This window comes from Cricetulus griseus, chromosome 2 (assembly GCF_003668045.3).
Source record: "Cricetulus griseus strain 17A/GY chromosome 2, alternate assembly CriGri-PICRH-1.0, whole genome shotgun sequence".
Classification (NCBI taxonomy): domain Eukaryota; kingdom Metazoa; phylum Chordata; class Mammalia; order Rodentia; family Cricetidae; genus Cricetulus; species Cricetulus griseus.
This window is the reverse complement of record NC_048595.1, coordinates 391,369,740-391,392,199: the sequence shown is the minus strand read 5'-3', so window position 1 is coordinate 391,392,199 and position 22,460 is coordinate 391,369,740. Positions and strand designations below refer to the sequence as shown.

General features: G+C 37.7%; 1 protein-coding gene across 1 annotated transcript in view; it reads right to left on the bottom strand.

Moving 5' to 3' along the window:
• The window catches only part of Tmem117 (transmembrane protein 117), a 419,705-nt gene that overhangs the window by 144,102 nt on the left and 253,143 nt on the right, over nt 1-22,460 (bottom strand). Inside the window, exon 4 of the mRNA XM_035440837.1 lies at nt 2,257-2,354. Coding sequence (XP_035296728.1) covers nt 2,257-2,354 — 98 coding nt within the window. The remainder of the gene's footprint in view (nt 1-2,256; nt 2,355-22,460) is intronic.

The following is a 22,460-nucleotide window of genomic DNA, read 5'->3' as shown; positions in this document are numbered from 1 at the left end:
TCTTGGCCAATAACTAAATAATAACTTTAAATCAATTAACTATTCATTGATTTATTCATTGGGAGTATGTTATCACATATACTAAAATAAAGTCTTTATATAAAAGAGATAGAAAATACATAGATTTGAATAGAGATTTTCAAGGAAAATGATATTAAGATGATTTAGGAATGATCAGGCATGAAATAATTATAATTTTGTAAAGCAAAAGGTTACAAACCACAACCACAGAGAAGCTAGGTGAAAAGGGAGACCCTAAGAGGGACACACATGGAGGGGCCCAGGAATGGAAAATAGTAAAGATCTCCTGGGTAAACTGGGAGGGCAGGTAGAAGGGAAGGGATGCAGAATGGGAACATGAGGGCTCAAGAAGACTGAATTGAAGGAAGGATGGAGTGGAAGAGCAAAGAAAGAGATCCCTTGACAGAGGGAGACATTATGGGGTTAGGGAGAAACCTGGTGCTAGAGAGATTCCCAGAAATCCATAAGGATGACCCCAGCTAAGACTCCTAGCAAGAGCCTGATACCTGGCCCAAGTGAATTTACTTGGATTAGTGCACTCTGTACATGCATAGTAAATAAATATTATTTTAAGAGAGGCAGTACACTAACACAGTTGATATATAAGTCTGCCTCCTTTCAACTGATCACACTTCAAACCATTGTAGAGAATTACATAAGGTAGAAATATTCCCATAACCCCAGATTCTTATGCAGCACAATTAACTGAAGAAAAATGAAAGTTGGTTACTTGAAAAGAGACACATCAATTCTCTTAGACACCGTCATTGGCAATCACTAATGGCCTCAGAGACCTACACCTGTGACAACTGCACCTAGTCTCCAGGGGTGTCAGGACCAAATGAGCAAATTTGGTACAGAATACCAAGTCCATGCTGCAGCTTGTGAGCTGAGCACCCTCAATAAGTACTTGCTACATTGTTATATAATATTCAGACAAGCTATATTATATAATATTCAGACAAGCTATATAAGGAGCTCACATAAAAAAAGCATCATAAAAACAAGCTATGCTTGCCCCTTGGAGTCAACGTGTGAACAAGCATCTACAGACTCAATTTCTTCTCAAATTCTTCTCACATTCATGCTGAGAACTGAGTTCAAGTGCCACATAGAACTAGTAATATTTAACATCAATGCTACATTGCAAAGGATCACAGTGGGTATTTATTTTCTCTCAGGACACAAATTACCATTGTTTTTATAGCATTCATATTTTTAAAGGGTAAAATGGAACTAACATCTAAGAATAAATAGATATTCCTTATTTCATTTCTATTGGCAGATACACAGGTTAGAATTTTCCCAGCACAGGATACCATCAATTACAATGTGTCTGAGCTTTTGTGTTGTGGGATAATCTTTTTGTACAGTGTGAAGATGTGTATCTGCCAAGGCACCATCTGATTGGTTTAATAAAGAGCTGAATATCCAATAGTTAGGCAGCAGAGGATAGGCAGGACTTCCAGGAACTCTGGGAAGAAGAGAGTTGATTTCCCCAGCTAGACCCAGAGGTAGTCAGACGTACAGTAGGGAGAAAGGTAAGGAGTTACGTGGCAGAATGAAGATTAACATAAACAGGTTAATTTAAGTTATAAGAGCTAGTTGGGAACAAGCCTAAGCTAGGGCCAAGCTTTTTCTACTTAATAAGAAGTCTCCATATCATTATTTGAGAGCTGGTAATCCAAAGAAAGTCCGAGTACACATTAGTGTACATAACATCACATAGAGGGGAAGAAAGCTATGACGAGTACTAACCCACAGCCAAAATAAAAATGAAATGGATTTGATGGTGCTGAGGTGGGAAAAGGAAATCATGGGAAGACGAATCTTAGGAACCAGATACAGTTTGTGTGGAGGCTCCTTCAGGGAGGGCTTCGAATCCTTAGACTGAAGTTGCATCCTGTGAAATGGCCTAGATGATTTGTGCATACTGGAGACAGTTTTATACATCACATTTCCCTGATGAAAACGGCAACCTGGTTTTGCTGAGTCAAAAAACCTGCCTGCTTCAGGTCAAGCCATATATCACTTTTTATTCTTATAAAATGACCTCATGAACAATAAACAATATAAATAAATCTGTAAGATATGATGATGATTTCAGTAGAGTACCAGAGCCTTCCTAAATAGAATTCTGTACAGCTAATGAAAATCTCACCCAACTGAGGTGCTTCAGTGAATGAGGCAGAATAGAAATAAATGAATAAATAAATAAATGAGGCCATTTCCTACCAGAATAAGATGATCCTAACATTGCCTTTCTTCCAGAAGGCTCTTGCTGATTTCCCCCAGTCAGGGTAGGGCTTGTCCTGAAGCATCATATCGGTGACCTGGAGAGGAGAGGAACTGGCTTAACACTTGAAGAAATCTCAAATTCAGATTTCAAGACAAGCCTAAAATTTACATCTACTGAGAATAGAATATGCACATATTTAACATCAGAACACACGAGAAGATACAAATTAGAAGCATATGCTTCATTCCATTCAAAACCATAAGAGTGGATTTAACTTTACATACTGGGTGAGCATGTTTAAAGTTACCCAGCAAGTGAAGTACTGAGGCTGTAGACAGTATTTAAGATGATATAGGAGTTTTTTCAATTGAACTATGTTTCATTAAAACTATTAGCACATGCTATCTGTCTAAAACAAGGGGTCTCATCTCTGCATTGCACACAGGTACACAGTGTTCTTTGGTCTTATGAAACCCCTCTCCTCTCACTTGAATACCACCTTTTATAGGATGATACCTTTGATTAGCAGTGTCTCTTTAGCATTTGTTTCTAAATCATAAGCTTAAAAACAGATCCTCCAAATGCCAAATTCAAATGATTTTACCTAAATCCTAATTCAAGTCTTTTCCTCTCCTTTTTCCATTACACTTTCTGTGGCTTTTCTGATTCACCTGACACTCACCCATGAAGTGGTAAATAAATAATACATCAGCAAAACTTCAGGCCTTCCCTGCCACGAATCTGGTACAGCACTTATTTCCCCCAGTTTACAATGCATGTACTGCAATTAGCCAGAGCTCGCCCATCTACATCACGGCATCTTCCAATAGCGTCCTTCCTCTTTCTGCCTTGCCCATCTACTGAGGCCCAGGTGCAGATGTTTCACTCCAAAACAGACAAATCACACCTCCTCACTCATCTTCCCATGCCACACCACATTCTGTTTCCAGTTTTCACACTTCTCATTTCTTTCTATTAGTCTTTAATGTCCCTGACAGTAAATGTTTATCTTTGCATCCTTTCTAATGTCTAAGGATCTGCCACATAGCAGTCCAAAATGTTCATACAAAAAAATAAATGACAAAATGAATTAGTAAATATATGTTTATGTTTAAATGCTCATTAGCAAAGTAAATTGATCATTAGCCATATTACATATTAAAGCTTTCTGCAAATGTTCAGTGCATAAATAATAGCCTGCTATATGAACATTTAAGAAGCCTATAGGTATAGGAAATGATTTTCCTTAAAAAAGGAAGACATGTTTTTTGTATGCACACATACGTATGCATATGTAACTTCTTTTTCTAGAAAACTTATATTCCATCAAACAGACATCATTCCAGTAGTTTTGATTTTGGTTGATAATGCTCAAATTCAAACACACACTGTCTTCATCAGGATTACTCATGCTGTGATGAAGCATCAGGACCAAAGCAGCTTGGGGAGGGAGGGTTTATCCGGCTTACACTCCCACATCATAGTTCATCATCAAAGGAAGTCAGGACAGGAACTCAAGCAGGGCAGGAACCTGGAGGCAGGAGTGATGTACAGACCATGGAGGAATGCTGCTTACTGGCTTGCTCATCATGGCTTGCTCAGTCTATTTCTTATAGAAACCAGGACCACAAGCCCAGAGATGGCACCATCCACAATAAGCCCCCCTCCCCCATCAATCACTAATTAAGAAACTATCCTACAGGCTTGCCTACGGCTTCATCTTACGGTGGCATTTTCTTAATGAAGGTTCCCTCCTCTCAGATGACATTAGTTTGTGTCAAGTGGACATAAAACCAGCCAGGACACACAATGCAGATTTAAATTAAGAAACCTGATATAGAATAAAGTATAATACATTGCATAAAGAAGAATTTTGAATAATCATTAAGAAATACTCCTGTGCTATCAGCTTTGGTCAGACAAGCCCCTTTGTGCAGTGGCCAGTGCCAACTCTACAGACTCATAATCAAAGTGATGATAATAAGTGGCAACTAAATGTAAAGCTACAAATGTACCTCGATCACCCCCTTTAAGACGCAGGGATCATGGCAGAACAGGGAGGGGAAAGAATTGAAGAACTGTGGGAAAGTCTCAGTTCCTCGAACTTCCTGTTGATACAAGTGGAGGCAACTAATAATGATAGTTCAAAATGGACAGATACATATTTTATTTGCTTTTATTTGTGTATGTGTGTGCAGATATGCAGGTGTGTGTGTGTGTGTGTGTGTGTAGATATGTGTGTATCACAGAGGACAAAAGGACATCAGATTAACTAAAGCCAGAATTTCAGGCAGTTGTGAGCACTTGACTCAGGTACTGGTAGCCTCTGGAAGAGTAGCCAGTGCTCTTAACCACTAAGCCATCTCTCAAACCCTTGCTACTTTTTAAAAAATGAATAAATATTTTTATTAGTTCAAATTAGGAACAAGCTTGCTTCACATGTCAATCCCTTCTCCCTCTCCCTCCCCCCAAACCTTCCCCACCAACCCCCCACACCTGCCCCTCACCCTACCCCCCTCTACTCCCCAGAGAGGGTAGGGCCCTCCACGGGGGCTCCCCAAAGTCCATCACATCATCCTGGGCCAGGCCTAGACCCTGCCGCATGTGTCCAGGCCGAGACAGCATCCCTTCACCTGGGATGGGCTCTCAAAGTCCCTTCTTAGACCAGGGAAAAATACTGATCCACTACCAGGGGCCCCATAGAGTATGAAGGCCTCCTCATTGATATTGGTGTTCAGGTGTCTGGATCAATCCCATGCTGGCCTCCCAGACAGTAGTCTGGGGTTGATGTGCTCCCCCTTGTTCAGGCCAGCTGTTTCTGTGGGTTTCACCAGCCTGGTCCCGACCCCTTTGATCTTCATTTCTCCCTCTCTACAACTGAGTTCCCGAGTTCAGTTCAGTGTATATCTGTGGGTGTCTGCCTCTGCTTCCATCAGCCACTGAATGAGGGCTCTAGGATGCCATATAAAGTAGTCATCAGTCTCATTCAAGGGAAGGCCATTTAGGGTATCCTCTCCACCATTGCCTAGATTGTCAGTTCGTGTCATCCTTGTAGATCTCTGGAAATCTCCGTGGTGCCAGATCTCTCCTAGGACCTATAATGGTTCCCTCTGTTATGGTATCTCTCATCCTGTTCGACTCTATTCTTCCCCCTACTCAACATTTCTGCTCTTCCATTTCCTCCTCAAGATCTTCACCAACCCCACATCTGACAGAGGGCTGATTTCCAAAATATACAATGAACTCAAGAAGCTAGCCACCAAAACACCAAACAATGAAATTAAAAAGTGGGGTGCAGAACTAAATAGAGAATTCACAACAGAGGAAGCTGAAATGGCTGAAAGACACTTAAGAAAGTGCTCAAAATCCTTGGCCATCAGAGAAATGCAACTCAAAACAACTCTGAGATACCATCTTACACCAGCCAGAATGGCTAAAATTAAAAACACCAGTGACAATCTATGCTGGAGAGGATGTGGAGAAAAAGGAACACTCCTCCATTGCTGGTGGGAGTGCAAACTTGTAAGTAGTATGGCGGTTGTTCAGAAAAATGGGAATCAGTCTACCTCAAGATCCAGCAATTCCTCTCTTGGGCATATACCCAAATAATGCACGTTCATACAACAAGGACATATGTTCAACCCTGTTCATAGCAGCATTGTTTGTAATAGCCAGAACCCGGAAGCAGCTAGATGCCCCTCAACTGAAGAATGGAGAGAGAAAATGTGGTACATTTATACAATGGAGTACTACTCAGTGGAAAAAAGCAATGGAATCTTGAAATTCGCAGGCAAACGGATGGAACTAGAAGAAACCATCCTGAGTGAGGTAACCCAATCACAAAAAGACAAACATGGTATGTACTCACTCATATATGAATTGTAGACATAAAGCAAAGGATTACCAGCCTACAATACTCTTTATCAAAGAAACTAGCAAACAAGAAGGACTCTAAGAGAAAAATGCATGGGCCCCGGAGAATGGGAATGGCTGGGATCTCTTGACCTTGCTATTTTTAAAAGGGAGCTACTACCTTGATTATTTTATGATTGGTTGTTTTTGTTCTGACCCTTCCCAATTATAAATTTTTATTTTCTCACCAACAGTGATGAGCAAATATTATATTCCCTTCAAAAAATTCAAGGTATTTATTGACATGATCAAAGGGAAAATTAGATTAAAAGGCATGAATCAGGTGAATTGTAAAGGAGTTTAAATCTCATATATTCAGACACACAATCTCAGATGAGAACATCCTTAAGAAAGTGCTGTGGTAACAAATTTAAGTCACCTTCCCTTCATAACCCTTTGAGAGAACAAATCTTGTGTTGAGTATTTTAACAAAACAAAACATGTTTTATTACATGTTTGACCAGATTTAAGAAAAATAGCATTTCATTACTTCTTTTCAGCAGTAGGTCCCCTGTTCTTGGAAGAGTACACATGATAATAAATATTTTCCTGTAACAAAATGATTACTGGGTGTGTTTTATTCAATTTTCATTTTTTGCTCCAGAGTAATTTCTGAGAAGTACTTATTCTATTTCTTAGAGAGCAGTCACCTGCTGCTAGATGACCAATTATTATGCAGCTTGTTTTATAAAAATCACACCCAAAGATAATGCATTTTCTCAGTAAATGATAAGATGGAGGCTAAGAAACAACCTCTTAGATGCTTTACAGATGGTCTTTTTTACACCAGTTCCTACTCTTTATTTTAAAACATCATCTGATCGATGAGAGGTCACTTACAGCTAAATTGGCAGTTGCTGGGACAATCATTAAAGGGATGCATTCAATAACGAAAAAATCCAATTACCTTCTACATTAGAGAAATCAAATTTATTTCTGGTGTTGGTCAAGGGCAGTCTTTATTGGAAAAGAAGCAGGAAATGGAGAGTGGAGGGGATGTGAAGGGGGGCTGTGTGGTGTAAACAGTACGTTACAGTGTGTGGTATAAACATGATGCACGACTGTGTGTGGTATAAATGCAATAGGTGACTGCTGATGCTTCTTTCACAGTTAGACAGTAGAATGTGAAATTGCAGGTCTGTTTTTCTAAGCTAGGAGAAATGTGTTTGACTGTTTGGGTCTCATAACCCTCCGCTTTACTTCCCTATCAACAATGTCTCAGGACAGGAAACAGATCCTCATCATTTGGTACTTATAGAATTTTGTCACTGGTCTCCCTCAGGGTAACCCAGGCTACTTTAGGACATACATGTTGTACAGTCTGAGTGAGAAAAGAACATTTTGAGGCTTAAACATCAGCAAATGATTGTAGAAGCAATCTGTCTTATGTAGATGGAAGTGACATCTTTGATAAAATGCCCTAGTGATGACATCCACAGAAGCATCGATGATACCATGCATGTATCACATATGCTGTAGAACTCAGTAAGGTATAAGCAGTCGGTTACAGTTTTCTTACTAATTGGCATGCCAACTTCATACTTTTCAAGTTAATCCCATAGAGAGAATAGAGTTGGTGAGATGAAATGATAGAGCTGAGTCATGCCCAATTTGTTGTTACACACACCAGTTTCCAGCCTTGTTTCTAATCTGACCTCCATGGCAAAGCCCTTTCTCCCTTTGAGCTCAATTCCTCATTGATCATTGAGCACACAAGGTATTGGTGGAAATCACAGTCTCACCCTCCCTCAGCATCTTCATGACCATCTCATGTATTATATTATCTGTCTTACTTTCTCATTCTTCGGACATTTAATGTCTCTATTTTAGTTATCATCATTAAATTACATCATCTTCCCTTAGCTATAAAAGGTGAAAGATAACAACCATTATTCTGTCTCATATGTCATTTCAATATTGTTATGGTTTAGGAATGTCTTATATTCTGCATTCTTCCACATTTGCCCACAAGTGAACTAACTCAAAGAGATTTTCCAGTTCTTTATTCCAAGTTAGCTTGCAGCAACTGAACTACTTAGAGAACCAAGTACTTCCATGAGAGGAACTTCACAAAGACTCAAACAACTTGTCTACAACCAACCTGTTTGCCTTCTTTCTTTCCATTTTTGCTACTACTGTTTTCATTTGTATTCATATGTTTTTTGAGGCAGAGTTTCACCATGCAACTCCTAGTCTGACCTGTAATATTAATATGCCATGTAGCCCAGATTGGCCTCAAATTCGTCATCCTCCTGCCTCATCCTTCCAGGTATGTTTATTTTCATTAGGCTGGAAGGAAGACTGGGCCACAGAATTGTCTTTAGGAATGGGAGGCATCAATTGCTTCACTGATGTGTCATTGTTGTGGTACACCAGAAAATAAATAAATAAATAAATAAATAAATAAATAAGAGGAAACTGGTATTACTGTTCGTCTTTCCTGGTAAATCAGTTGTGTTGCTTGTTTGCTCAACTGTTTTCTTTTATATTTTGGGTGTAAAGTTGTTTTCAAGGTACATTAACAGCTGTTGTGCTCTGTTAGGTCTTTGGGGATCATATTTGTAATATTTACTTTCCTTCTCTGTTATGTGCTCCTATCCCTTAGGGAAACAACCACAAACAGGCTGGTTTTCTCTGTCTTTGTTGTCTTTTCTGTTCAGTTTTCTGTATTGCTCATTCAACCAAGATCCATACTGTGTCTTTGGCAATGTATGATTAAGAACAATAGAAATAAAATTTGTCCTTTGATACCCTATTTTTCTCTCTCCCCAGATTTCTCTATTTTAACCCCCAACCATGTGGAAGGGTATGTGAGTATGAGTGGGTATGGGTGGCTAGGAGTGTAGGGATTGTGGATTTGTGATGAGGGTAAGTCCCATTAGAGGGATTCTGTTTTGCATGTTTTGCATGTTTCTGTATTTCTGGCAATGGGTAGAAAGTGCTTTACCCACTAAGCTTTCTTGTTTTCTCTTTAACATTTTTTTCTGAGTTTGACATCTATTGTTTGATCTTCCATCTCCATCTCACCTATTTCTGAAGTCTTGAACAACTATATACATATATATATTGCATTTTTTGATACTGTAAGTAATTGTGCAATTTAGAATTAACATCCCTTTCATTGTAAATCCTGTTTTTTTCCCTTTCTGTCTCCTCCTCCATTTTTTTTTAGATTTTATTTATTATGTATACAACATTCTGCACACCGGAAGAAGGCACTAGATCTTATAAGGGATGGTTGTGAGCCACCATGTGGTTGCTGGGAACTAAACTCAGGACCTCTGGAAGAGCAGTCAATGCTCTTAACCTCTGAGCCATCTCTCTAGCCCCCTTGTTTCGGTTTTTAAGTTGACAAATACTCTACTTATTTGGATCTTGACTAAATATGACCCTATTTTCCATTAGCCATATTTTAAAGGTAACTGTAATACACTTCTGTATGCCTTATTTGTGGTATTGTTAGGTGCCAGCTGTGGGAAGGAGAATGTAGATGTAGGTTATATCAAACTGTGGTCTCTGTGCATTCAGTCTGTGCATTACTGTGTTGGTGGCTTTGTTATGTTGGCATCTCCCCATCCATTATAGCACAGTATTGCTTTCTTATGGGCCCAACTTAGGTCATGAAAGAGTCTAACTTAAATTTCTTAGACTACAGGGAAATTCTGCACTCTACAGAACAAGTTTTTTGTTTGTTAGTTTGTTTTATTTTTTTGCTACCCTCCACAAGTTCATCTCATTCACAAAGACACATATATGTGATCAGCCTTACTCAGCAGCATCTCCAGCTGAGACAAAGAAAGACCCAATGTCTAAGCAGAACGGACTGTGGGTATTCACTAAGAAATATCAACTCAATACACAATTAAGTAAATGGAAACCATTGATGAAAGTCTCCCACATGGCTGATGCCATGAATGAATTACTACAAGAAATATCTGAAAAATCCCTGGAAAACATCTACTGGTGACATTAAACATGCAATTTTTTCTCCATCTTTTCAGAAACATGGACTGGATTTCACAAGGCATGAATATTAATGTGCTTGCTTATTATCTCCAATGATAGCCTATGCTGCCTTTATGATGTACTACACCTTATTGCTGAATCCCCACTGATTTACAATGAGTCCCGGACTGTTTTATTATTAAGTAAAGAAATTGGGCACATCTCAGAATATTGAATCATTTGGAGAAAGACACCTGAATTACTGGGAAACAGAAATAAACACAATCAAAAAATCCCTTCCTATGCAAGTTTTGCAAATAAATACGATACAGCCCAGTACAATTTGCTTCCTATCACAGTGAGTTATAATTTGTAATAAATAGGGCAAAGGAGAATGATTACTGGTTACTGAGCAAGAAGCTGCACACAAAAACATCGACTCCATCCTTTAGCATGCTGTTCCTCATGGCTGACTATACTGTAAAACAACAATAGCCCAGCATTACATGGTTGGGCATTTATTCTCTTCATTGTTGGCTAAAAGAATTGGTTAGGTTTCTGTAGGCATACCTGGTCTGTTTTGTTAAAATAGATACCAGAATTTTAGAATAATTATACAAATATGTATTCCATAATATGATGGCTTTGTAACTGTATAAATAGGTGGAGAAAATTTTCAGGAAGAAAAATAATGACTATTTCAGATATGCCTTTATAATAACCAATATTCACAAAGAAGCTGTTGACCACAGAAGAGCAAAATATCTCAAAGTGATAATTAATCTCATGCTAAAGGACTAAGCACTCTATTATTTTCCAAATGTGAAGCCCAAAGCAGCTAAGGGCAGAACCTAAGGAATTGTCATAGTCTGGGGCTCAGGATCCTGCCACACTCTTCTTAATCATCCCACATCAGGACAGTAAGGTCAGACATTATGAAGGACAGTGACAGCGAAATGTTGTGGCTAAACATTAAAATGAGTGCCGATCCATGTCTGCATGGCTGATGTGTAGTGATGGCACTAGGGACAGTGTTTGAGCAACCTCACTACAAGCAGAAAATAATTACCAGAAAGTGGCTGTAAATAGGAACCCAATTCATACGCATTTAGTGTCTAAAAATGAAGCCAATTCTTTTGCTCTCAAATAAGAAAGAAATACTGGATTTGGGGAAAATCTACACAGAAACTAGTGAAAGTGACTTGGGAAATTGTGTCATTTTCTGAGAATTTGCTAATACACATGGTATATATGCAAGGCATTCATGAAGATTTCTTAAAATTATACGTAAGTATATATTACAGCCAAAAATTAAAATGGAGAGAAAGCACGCTTCTACTCTTTCCCACAAGAATATGATAAAGCAAAAACAGGGCCCTTTATGTCCTTTCTGATACTTTCCTCCTTGCCTGAACCCCAGACCTCACCATTCTGAATAGTGTGCTTATCATCTTTACTTCCTTTTTGCTCACTGTGGTTTTGCTCTAAGCAGTTGCCCTCACAAGCAAAAGTATAATAAAGTGCATTGCTCACTTACAGAAATTACATTCACCTGTAAGTAATATCTAATCCCCTGCACCTGCTATTATTCTTCATTTCACTGTTTCTCTCCAATTTGGTTACACTGAACCAAAGAGTTACAAACTCGATCTCTGTTTCATATCTGTTGGCAAATTAAAGTTTCCTTTTGTGTCGTTTGTAGCTTCTTTTCTTAAAATCTGAATCTTATATTTTTGAATCTTACTTGTGTTAACTCTCTAGAATCATAAAAGTGTTTATTTATTCCTAATTTCTATTTTGCTATGCATAAATCTATCTATATAAATGATATCTGTGATAGGATGATTATGGTGCATTTGTCAGCATTTTACTTGCACAATTTCTGTTAAACTAGGTATGGTGGTACACATATGTAATCCTTGCCCTCCAGGGGCAAAGATGGGACCATCAGTACTAGACTGAGACACATGCTGAGGCCCTGTTTGGGTGCTAGCTTTCACGGTTTCTAAAGGTAATAAACTTTCACAGTTTCACTAGCTTCTTGGGAATGTAACTGTGATTCCTGTCAACTACAATGATACCCAGCATGGAAACACATGCCAACGGGTACAATAGTGGCACAAATAGTTTGGAACCAACCCATCATTCTTGAGTTGGATTTAAGGCCTGGTCCACAGGAGCAGACTCATGCCTGGAACTGTAAATATGGACAAGAACTCATAACTGAGATGCTAAAAGGCTCTGAGGTGAAACAACAAGTATTATTTTGCTAAGCAGACATCACATCAAACTGACTTCTAAATTCTCTCACAGTAGGAAATGCAGGCCAAATATTGTAAGTGAGGTAAAAACCCATTGGGGAATTCACAGGTCCAAGGGGGCATCTTATTAATATCACACAATGATAGAAAGCTTATAGTGTGTAGGTGTGAATGTGTTCACTACTTTGATAGTCTGTGTCCTTTAAGAGGCAAGTCACATTGATTTTTGTCTACTAAAATACTTTTATTATTTCCTTCTATAACTGATGTTGCTGACTTTTCTTTTTGCCTTCAATTTTGCCTCCTTTCAGACAGTTTTCATTTACATCTCTTCTCTACTACTATAGATATATTGTTCCTTTTAGTCACTAGAAGTTGACAGAAAATTTACACTGGCTATGCAAATAGCAAATCTAATTAATAATACCAAAACTTTATTCCATAAAATTCAGAAGATATAATTGTGAACCTTAATCACTCAGCTTGTACTTTTAATTTTTTCCAGAATTTTAGTTCCAAAGAGATATTATTACAAAAAAAAAAAAACAGTTGTGAGCTGCCGTGGGTACTGGTATAAAATCTGGTCCTGTGGGAGAGGAGCCAGTGTACTTAACTGAGCCATCACTCCATTCCGTTTGTATGTCCTTGGCTTAATTTTCAAGGATCATATATGTCTATAAATTTATCCATTTATTTTAGATTTTTAATCTTCTTAGAACATAGATCTTCAAAGTATGTCCCAATAGTCTTCTTTCTGAAGAATACTCATTGGGAACTAATGAAATGCCTCCCTTGTTATTTCTAATTTTATTAATTTTTATCTTCTTGTTTCTTTGGTCCTGCTGCTTGTCATTCTATTTGTTTTCAAAGAACCAGGTCTTTGATGCAACAATTCTTTATATTGTTTTTTTCATTCCCATTTCATTGATTTTTGCTCTGATCTTTATTATTCTATTACATCTATGGATTTGTGGTTGGTTTATTTTTGTTTTCTAGGACCCCAAGAAACATCATTTAATTCTCTTGAACATTTTAACATAGATATTTCTATCTATGAACTTCTGCCTTGGAACTGCCTTCTTTGTATTCCATATGTTCTGCTATGAATTCATTTTCTCCTAACATCTTTGATGACCTATTCATCATCCCAGAGTGTTGTTCTTTCTCCATGAGTTTACATTTTAAATACTGATTTCTAATTTGTGCCATGCTTATCACAAAGAATAAAAACCATTTAATGTTCTTATATTTGTTAAGACTCACTTTATGTCCTGAAACATAGTGTATTTTAGAAAATGTTCCATTGGGATGCCAAGAGGAATGTGTGTTATATAGTTTTGAGATATAACAATCTATAAATGCCTGAAAAATCCAATTCATAATATCATATAATTTATTTTGGTGTATGGGGTGGTGTCTGATGACCCGTCTATTGGTGAGAATGTGCCATTGAAGTCATCAACTAGTACTGTGTTGTGTTCAGGTAAATCTGTCTCTTGTGTCTACAAATTTTTCCCCAGGGATGGGAACAGAGCCCAGAAATTGGTTCCTGAGAAGCAAGCATCCTATCTCTCTGCTGTATCTCTAGTCTCTGGTTCATAGGTACACTGATGCTTCACAAAATGGAAAAGGTAATCCTAAAGAGCTAATATGGCACTGGTACCCAAACATGACAAAACTACAACAGCAACAAAAGAAAGTTAAAGCCCAACATCTCTGATAAATTTGGATGCAAAAATTCTCAATAAAATGCTGGCATACCCAATCCACAATAATCAAGTTGGCTTCATTCCAGAAATGCAGAGATGGGTTAACAAATTCAAAACAGTAAATGTATATCACATATATAGACTCTACCACAAAAACCAGGGATTGGATCAGTAAAATCTAATGTTCTTCATGATAAAAATTCTGAACAAACTAAGAAGGAGCAAATCTCAGCAAAATAAGGACTATATACAACAACTCTGTAGTCCACATTATACCAAACAGGAAAAAAAAAAACAGAGCAGTTCCACCAAATCAAGAATGAGATGTTTCTGCCACTCTCATTCAATATAAAGTTACTTCTGAGCAGGAACAATAAATCAAGAAAAGAAATTAAAAGGATAGAGTCTGGGAATATGGTTTAGCAGGTAGAGTGCCTACCTAGCATGCACCAAGTCCTGGGTTCAAATGCCAGTACATCATAAAATAGACAAAATGTTCCATTCATGACTGTAATTCCTACACTTGGGAGGTATACAGAGGAAAGTCAGAAGTAACCAGAAGTAGGCCTGGGTTACATGATACTCCGTATCCAAAAAAAAAAAAAAAAAAAAAAAAAAAAAAAAAAAAAAAAAAAAAAAAGAATGAAAGGAAACATACAAGTAGAAAATGAAGAAGACACAAACTATACAAACAAATAAACCCTTATAAAAAGGAAAACTGATGGAGGCATGACAAAGTCTGACTTCTAATTATACTAGAGTGACAGTGACTAAGATACAATGGTACTTGTACAAAAGCAGATTCATGGGAGAATATAATAGAATAAAGGACCCCAAATAAACCCATGCAGCTATAGCTACCTAATTTTTGACAAAGACACCAAAGAAATGTATGCCAGCATCTCCAATAAATACTATGTGGAAACCAACATAAATATAAAAGTTTTAAAAACATAAAAAATGGTATAAAACACACAAACCTGATACAAAATACATAAAAGAATGAAATCAGATTCTTATCTCTCAGCCTAAACACAATTCAAAATGGACCTAAATGTAAGAACTGAAACTCAGAAACCATTGTAGGAAAATGAGAAGAAAAGACTTGAAGATACGAGCCCAGATAAGGACTCTCTGAAATGAACTCCAGCAGCTCAGGAAATTAAACTAAGAATTGACAAATTGAACTCTATGAAATGAAGAACTTCTGCATAGAAAGGAAAATGAGTCACCAAGTTAACTGACAACCTACAGAATGGAAAAGTATCTTTATAACTATATCTGACAAAGAATTTATAACTAGAATACATATTTTTAAGAACCTCAAGAGACTAAATACAAACAAACCAAACAACCCAGTACATGGATTATTAAATGAACACACAATTCTCAGTTGGTGCAGAACAAATGCCCAATAGTCTTTTGGAAAACCTTCAGCATCCTTATTTATCAAGGAAGTCCAAATTCAAAGAACTTTTAGATTCCATCTCTCTCCAGCCTGAAAGATTATTATTAGGAAATCAAATAACAAATATTGGACAGGTTTTGGGAGAAAGGAAGTTCTTACACAAAGCTGATAAATATGTAAATTAGCTGTTGTTACTACATAAATCAGTAAGGTGGCCACTCAAAAAACTAAAACTAGTAATACCATGAGGCACACTCATATCATTCTTGGGTGTATGTCTGAAGGATTTTGACTCAACATCCTACAGAGATGCATGAACCTCCATTAGGTATTCATCAACAGATGACTGGATAGGAAAATATGGTACAATCACATAATGGAGTTCATTCAGTCATAAAACCACCAATAACCTTAAATGGACTTAAGACCCACTCCACACGATGGAACTCATATTCAACACTGCTTGAGTGACCAAGAACCTGAGACTAGATAGTGCAGGGGCCTACAGCAAAACCACATACTAGTGGTCTTGAAGTAAAGTAGTGATAAAGTGACTCCTAATGATATTCTGCTATATGCATAGATCAGTGCTTTGTTCAGCCATGATCAGAGAAGCTTTGTCCTGCAACAAATAGGAACAAATACAGAGACCCACAGTCAGATATTACACACATACACACACACACAGACACACACGAGAGGGAGAGAGAGAGAGAGAGAGAGAGAGAGAGAGAGAGAGAGAGAGAGAGAGAGAACACTGATGCAACTGGCAATCATTATAAGTAAAATAGTTATTAGGCTCTAGAAAATATTCCATTTCTTTTTTCTTGTAAATCCTAGATTTTATATGGACATATGAAATCCTTTATGTATACAAGCCATGTCATGAAAGTAGAAATGATACTGTCTATGAAAACAAATGGGAAGAACAGGTAAGAGAGAGGAAGGGATAAGAGGTGTTTGGGGTGAGCATGGTCAAAATACATGATATGCTCACATAAAAACGTCTATATGAAACATCATGAATATCCATGAGTAAGAAAATATATAAAATGCTGTTGCAGATATATTTTGTTAAGAGGCTATTTTCACTGCTTTTTTCCTGGGTTATCTAAACCCACCACATTCCCAGGATCAGTCCAGCTTTTTGACACTTTTTCTCATTCTTGTTATATCATTATAGAGAATGGGGTGTTTTAACAAAGAATCACAGTTCTCATCATTAATCAGAAAGACATGATTAATGTCTAGAAGGAACGAGCAAGAATAAAGATATTCAGTGATATCTTTATTTTCAAAGGTTCACAGCCAAATGGCCTCACAGAGTTTCTTCTGCTTTAAATCTGGGGATATCTGAGAAGTGCTTTCCTTTCCCCCACGCATTGAATCCCTACTTTTATTTCTCTAAAGTAGGGAAAGGGCTAGTCAGACTTTGACTTTGTGCTTCTGGGCACCCGACCTGTTACTGACCTCCAATTAACATGTATTTTTACTTTGTCTAGGCATTACCATGTCCCCATTTCATGGAATACAATCACATTGCACAGAGAGACTTGAAAGCTGGTGAATGTCATAGTGAAGCATAATGGGGCAGAGATTAAATGGAGATATGCCAGACTCCAAAACACAGCACTCACCAGGCACACTGTGTGTCTATTCCTTAACTTTACTGCATTTTGTGATGTAATTTATTTTCAAATTAAAGATCTGCTTTCTAATTTCAGACATTTGGCAAAAATAGTTTAGTACATCTATTCTCTCACTAATATTTTATCCATATCAAATGCACAATAATTTTCAAAGCACTCTTTCATGTACATTCACAGCCATTCAGGGTCACACAAGTTTTACATTTTTTACACCTAAGTGCAAACACAAGCCAGAAACGTATTGAGATTTGTCAGAGCATAGTTCAATTTCTTTGCAGCCAAACTAGGGCATTTCATCATTTCTCTTCCATTTCCTATACTTGCATTTTGAAAATGCCAATTCCCTCAAATAAGAAACTCCCAAAGACAAGACAAGGCAAGGATTCCATTGTCAAGTTTCCAGGTCAGGCCCCCACCCCTGTGTGTTAGATGGAGCCTAATGTACTGAGGAGTCCATTGACCAACACTTTCCAACTTTCCATTTACATTAAATATATTTAGACATCACAGGTGACTGACATTTTTCTTTTCTTCTCAGGGAATCAGAAAGCAAACTTTTATTTTACTTCTCATTTCAGGTATAGCATGCTATCCTCTGTTATTAAAGAAATTTGTTCACTGACAATTTCATACATGCATATAATATGTTCTGGCCCTCTCAGCCCATACCTTTTCTGATTACCCTCCAAGCTGAGGATCCCTCCCTAAATACCCCTTTCCCATGTCCTCGTCTTTTTTTACAGTACAGTACATTAATAAATTCCATGCTGACCTGGTCTACAGAGTGAGTGCCAGGACAGTCTCCAAAGCAATACAGAGAAACCCTGCCTTGAAAAACCAAAAATAAATAAATAAATTCCATGCTGCTAATAGCCCAAGCGTAAAGTAAATACCTTTATTTCCCAGAGTATTCTTCTAATGTATAGGAACAAATGTGACGCTTGTTTAGCGTCTCTAGTTTATCAAACCCAGTCTCATGTACCTTTATATATTTTCCCTCTGACAGTATGAATGGATTTATTCTAAAATGCTTCTTACAAATTAACTATACGGTACAGTACTCTTCTGGATGTTTGAGCTATATCACTGAAAACATAAAAACTTACAGTGATTATTTCTATGTAGAAATAAACCTTTAACGATAAACATGGTAAAATATATGGTGCATGATACAGCAGTAAATACTATGGGAAAACATGAACATGGCAAGACAAACAGGCATACAAAGAAAGCAGTCTTACACAAGGGCATTGCTGGGGATTGTTTGGGGTGGTGAACACAGGATCCACTCAAAAGATGATGTTTTGACAAAACAGATAGCAGATGGAGGATTCTGTCCATAAATTACAGAGGATCCTAAACAAGGAGATTTACACTAGAGTCTATTGGCCCTCTCTATGCATCACCTCTGCAGACCAAGTCAAGAACTGACAGATCAGTCTGCCTGCCCCTCTGGCTGTCTGGACAGACATTTCTGATGACTCGATCCAGAATCCACAAGAATCTGACAATACTCTCAGATTCTCTCTCCATCAATTTCAAGACCTTAAAACAGTCAAGCAAGGAAATGCACCAAGAAAACAATAACAACAACAAAAATAAAAACAAGACCAATACCAGAAAATAATAAGGGAAAAAATAGTGTTTATTGAGAGCAAGGTAAGCAGAAATTCAAAATCAAAATCACTTACTGGATATTCAAGTGTGAGATGACCAAAGTCAATGACAGGAAAACAAAGCTCCAAGCCTAAAAGAGAATCCCAACTCAGGAATAAATAATTTCAGATATTTTGAGGTAAGCATCTCACAGGTGTGTATGTGTGATCTGTAAGGTTTTCATGTTCACTTTCCTCTCTCACTAAGGTGTCTACAGGCATTGACAGTATTCCCTAACCTACCCTTACACATGTTCTAGAAGAAACTCTACATACATCTTGCCCCATATAACAAGTTAGATTTCCTTAATCTGTTCTTAGATATACCTGAAGAGGATTTAATTTCATCAACTGCATCTTGAAATAGAAAGCCAGCCATATTGATTCTTCCTTGGAGGTAGTGATGAGACAGATCAATGGTAAGTGAATCATTGAGGGCTCCCTGAGTCAGTTAGGATGCTATGGAGGGTCTCACAGCTCGATATTTGTGTACTGCCCCTCCCCCTCCATGAAGCAGGCACCTAAGAAAACAAATGCTGATGGTCAATTGATCTCTAGTGTGAGTACTCAATGTGCTGTCTGCAAAGCCTCTGCCTCTGTTTGATTTGGTTGTATTTAAGAGCTCAAGATGCAGGCAAATCTGCATACTCGTTGTCTCTATTAGACTATGAATGCCTCAGGCTTAAAGATCTCATCCTAGTCCATTTGAACTCCCCCACAGTTTCTTTGGTGTACAGATTAATTAAAAAACCATTACTAAGTGTCAAGCATTAAAAAAATACATGGCCCTTGCCTCCAAGGACTTTTGAATATTTGATGAATGATTAAATAAACAAATGAATATGAGACTAACGGCATTATAAAGGGTATAACATGAGATGCCCCACATGCATAGACCTATTTCTTTTGATATATTAATATACAATATCAAATACTCCTTTAAAAATTGAAAAATAAGAAATTTACTTGGACAAATATACAGCTCTAGAGCAACAGATGAAAAATATTAAGATTTTAGTAACCTTGATCTTCATTAATTGTATTTGTCCATCTGGATTCCATCTGGATTAGATATAATTAAATGCACATACATACATACATACATACATACATACATACATACATACATACACACATACATATTTAATAGTATTAAGAAGTGTGGGGCGTTGGTGACGCAGGATGATCTCTGTGAGTTCCAGGCCAGCCTGGTCTACAGAGTGAGTTCCAGGACAACTTCCAAAGCAATACAGAGAAACCCAGCCTAGAGAAAAAAAAAGTGTCCTGAGGTAATGTCCATCTGTGTAAAAAGCTATGTATTAGGAATCTTATTTGCCTTGAGAGCTCAATAAAGATGCATACATACACAGACTACTAGTTTTACTGTAAGATTATTATGTACATAGCCCTGGGTCATGCCCCCCTCATTGTTCATATCACTCTCAAGAAGCAACTAAGTTCTATTTTAATCTAGGCTACCTACAGTCCACCAGGAAACCACTACCAAGTAAACCTGTCATGCACTGGAAGTTTAACCCAGGCACAAATTAAGGATACTTAGGGAGCCTTATCACCCTGCCAGTGCCAACTTTTGTCCCTTCTTATTTTCTTCCATTGTAAAGCTATAAAGTTAAGACCACTGAGCCAACATTTCTATGAGGCACATTTCTATGAGTCTTAAAGTATTTACACTCAACAATACTTTTTCTACTGACAATTATTTGAAACTGAGCAGAGTGTTCAAAGTTACTAGATTGTTAGACATATGCTTGCTATAACAACAGGCTATTGTGATAATATATTATTCTCATTTTCACCTACCACATTCCACAGGAAAGCAGGCTGGGTGTGACACAGCCTATGAAGATGTTTGGAAAGAAGCTATTCATGCACGCATGCCTCCCTGTCTGCATCTTCCCTTGTGTACTTTACAGTTCAGAAAGAATTTGCCAGGTTGTAGAATAATAGCTATCTCTTCTCTAGACTGTCCTCCTTGGTTTGCCATCACTAGGTCTCAGGAGGAATTGGGACTATTCTGATTGCTTTCATGGGGGTATGAGCTTCAGTGGAAAGACAAGTCAATGGGAGCCTAACTACTCCACTGTCACTGTTGGTAGCAGAAGAGCTCTCCAGGATCACAGCAAGAGCAGATGCCAAAATCCTAACCACACTGCATTATCTAGACTCCCAAAGGCCTGTTCCCTGGAAGTAGAGTTTTGTCAAAGAATCTAGTCAAATTGTCTGCCAATCACACTGCTGCATAATGCTACTTGCTAACATTGTCAGGCATTCATATTGGGTATACTTTGCATTCTGTGTCAGATTGCTGCAGAACATTCTGGTGGTCTTTTTTGGGAAGTATTACCTTATATGTATTAGGTGGTATATAGCATATGAGAATGGCATTAATAATAACACTGTGAAAATGTAGAAAGATGTGTATATACATTCATGTAAATGCTCCAATGTGTGTGTGTGTGTGTGTGTGTGTGTGTGTGTGTGTGTGTGTGTGTGTGGTATTAGGTAAATATAAGTTTGAACATGAAATTACATACAGACCTAACTTTAGACATAACTATGGTTATTTTTTCCTGTGTGCTATGTCAAAAATAAGTAGATAAGACACTAAACACAAATCTGTGATTTAATCCAGAAGGAAGCCTGCTCCCTCTTCTGTCAAACCCTACTTCTAAATGTCCCCTTCCCAAAATTGTATCCTTTTTTATTATTAGTCTGTTTCTTTGTCTGCCTGTCTGTCTGTCTGTTTGTTTGAAGTCAGGCCTGGACCTCAATAAGTAGACCGTGCAGACAGACCTCTACCCCTGAGTACTAGGATTTAAAAACAGTCTGTTTTTATTTTTCCCAAATGACATATTGAGTCCAGTTAATGATTTGAGACTGGAACACCATGACATTTGGGCATCAAGACACATGATGAACTTAACACTGAGGTATTTAGATCATATAAACTAAGAATAATTTCCTAGCTAGTAAAATGTAACTTAAGTTATATTTATACAACATAAATGCATGGCAGATGCTTTTTTTGAGCACTGGTATCTTTTCACCAAGGGTTTTGCTCTGTTTTTCTGTTGTTGGTAATTTGCTTTTCTCTTCCGCCTTTATGAACTAGCTTTCCCTAGAAGCTATGAATAACAAGTAGCAAAGTGTAACATATATTTTATTTGAAAAAGATGAAAATTGAGACTGTTTCATCATTGCATTCTTCTATAAGTAGACAGGCATAATTATCCAATCATTGTGATCAGATATTTTGGTTCAGCACATTGAACTTAGCAAGGAGTAATTGTTGTCCAGATATCATTTCAGCAATTATACTTTGAGAGCCTCCTAGTGCCTGGTAATTCATAATAGTCACTAAAATGCAAAGTCAGATGAGATATAAACCTTCATCAAAAGGCATTTAAGGCTGAAGAGGAATACAGAAAGACAAGTCAATGAGTCCTAGTGGACCAGCTCACAGGAGGAGATAGGCAGAGATCTCAATGAGTAAGAGAATTGCAGACACACTGACAGAGGGAAGCCTCTCAAAAGAGACAGCATGCACAGGTTTCAAAGGATATATGAGGTTATAAAAAAAGAAGGAAAGGAGGGGGAGGGAGGGAGGGAGGGAAAGAGGGAGGGAGGGGGGGAGAGGAGG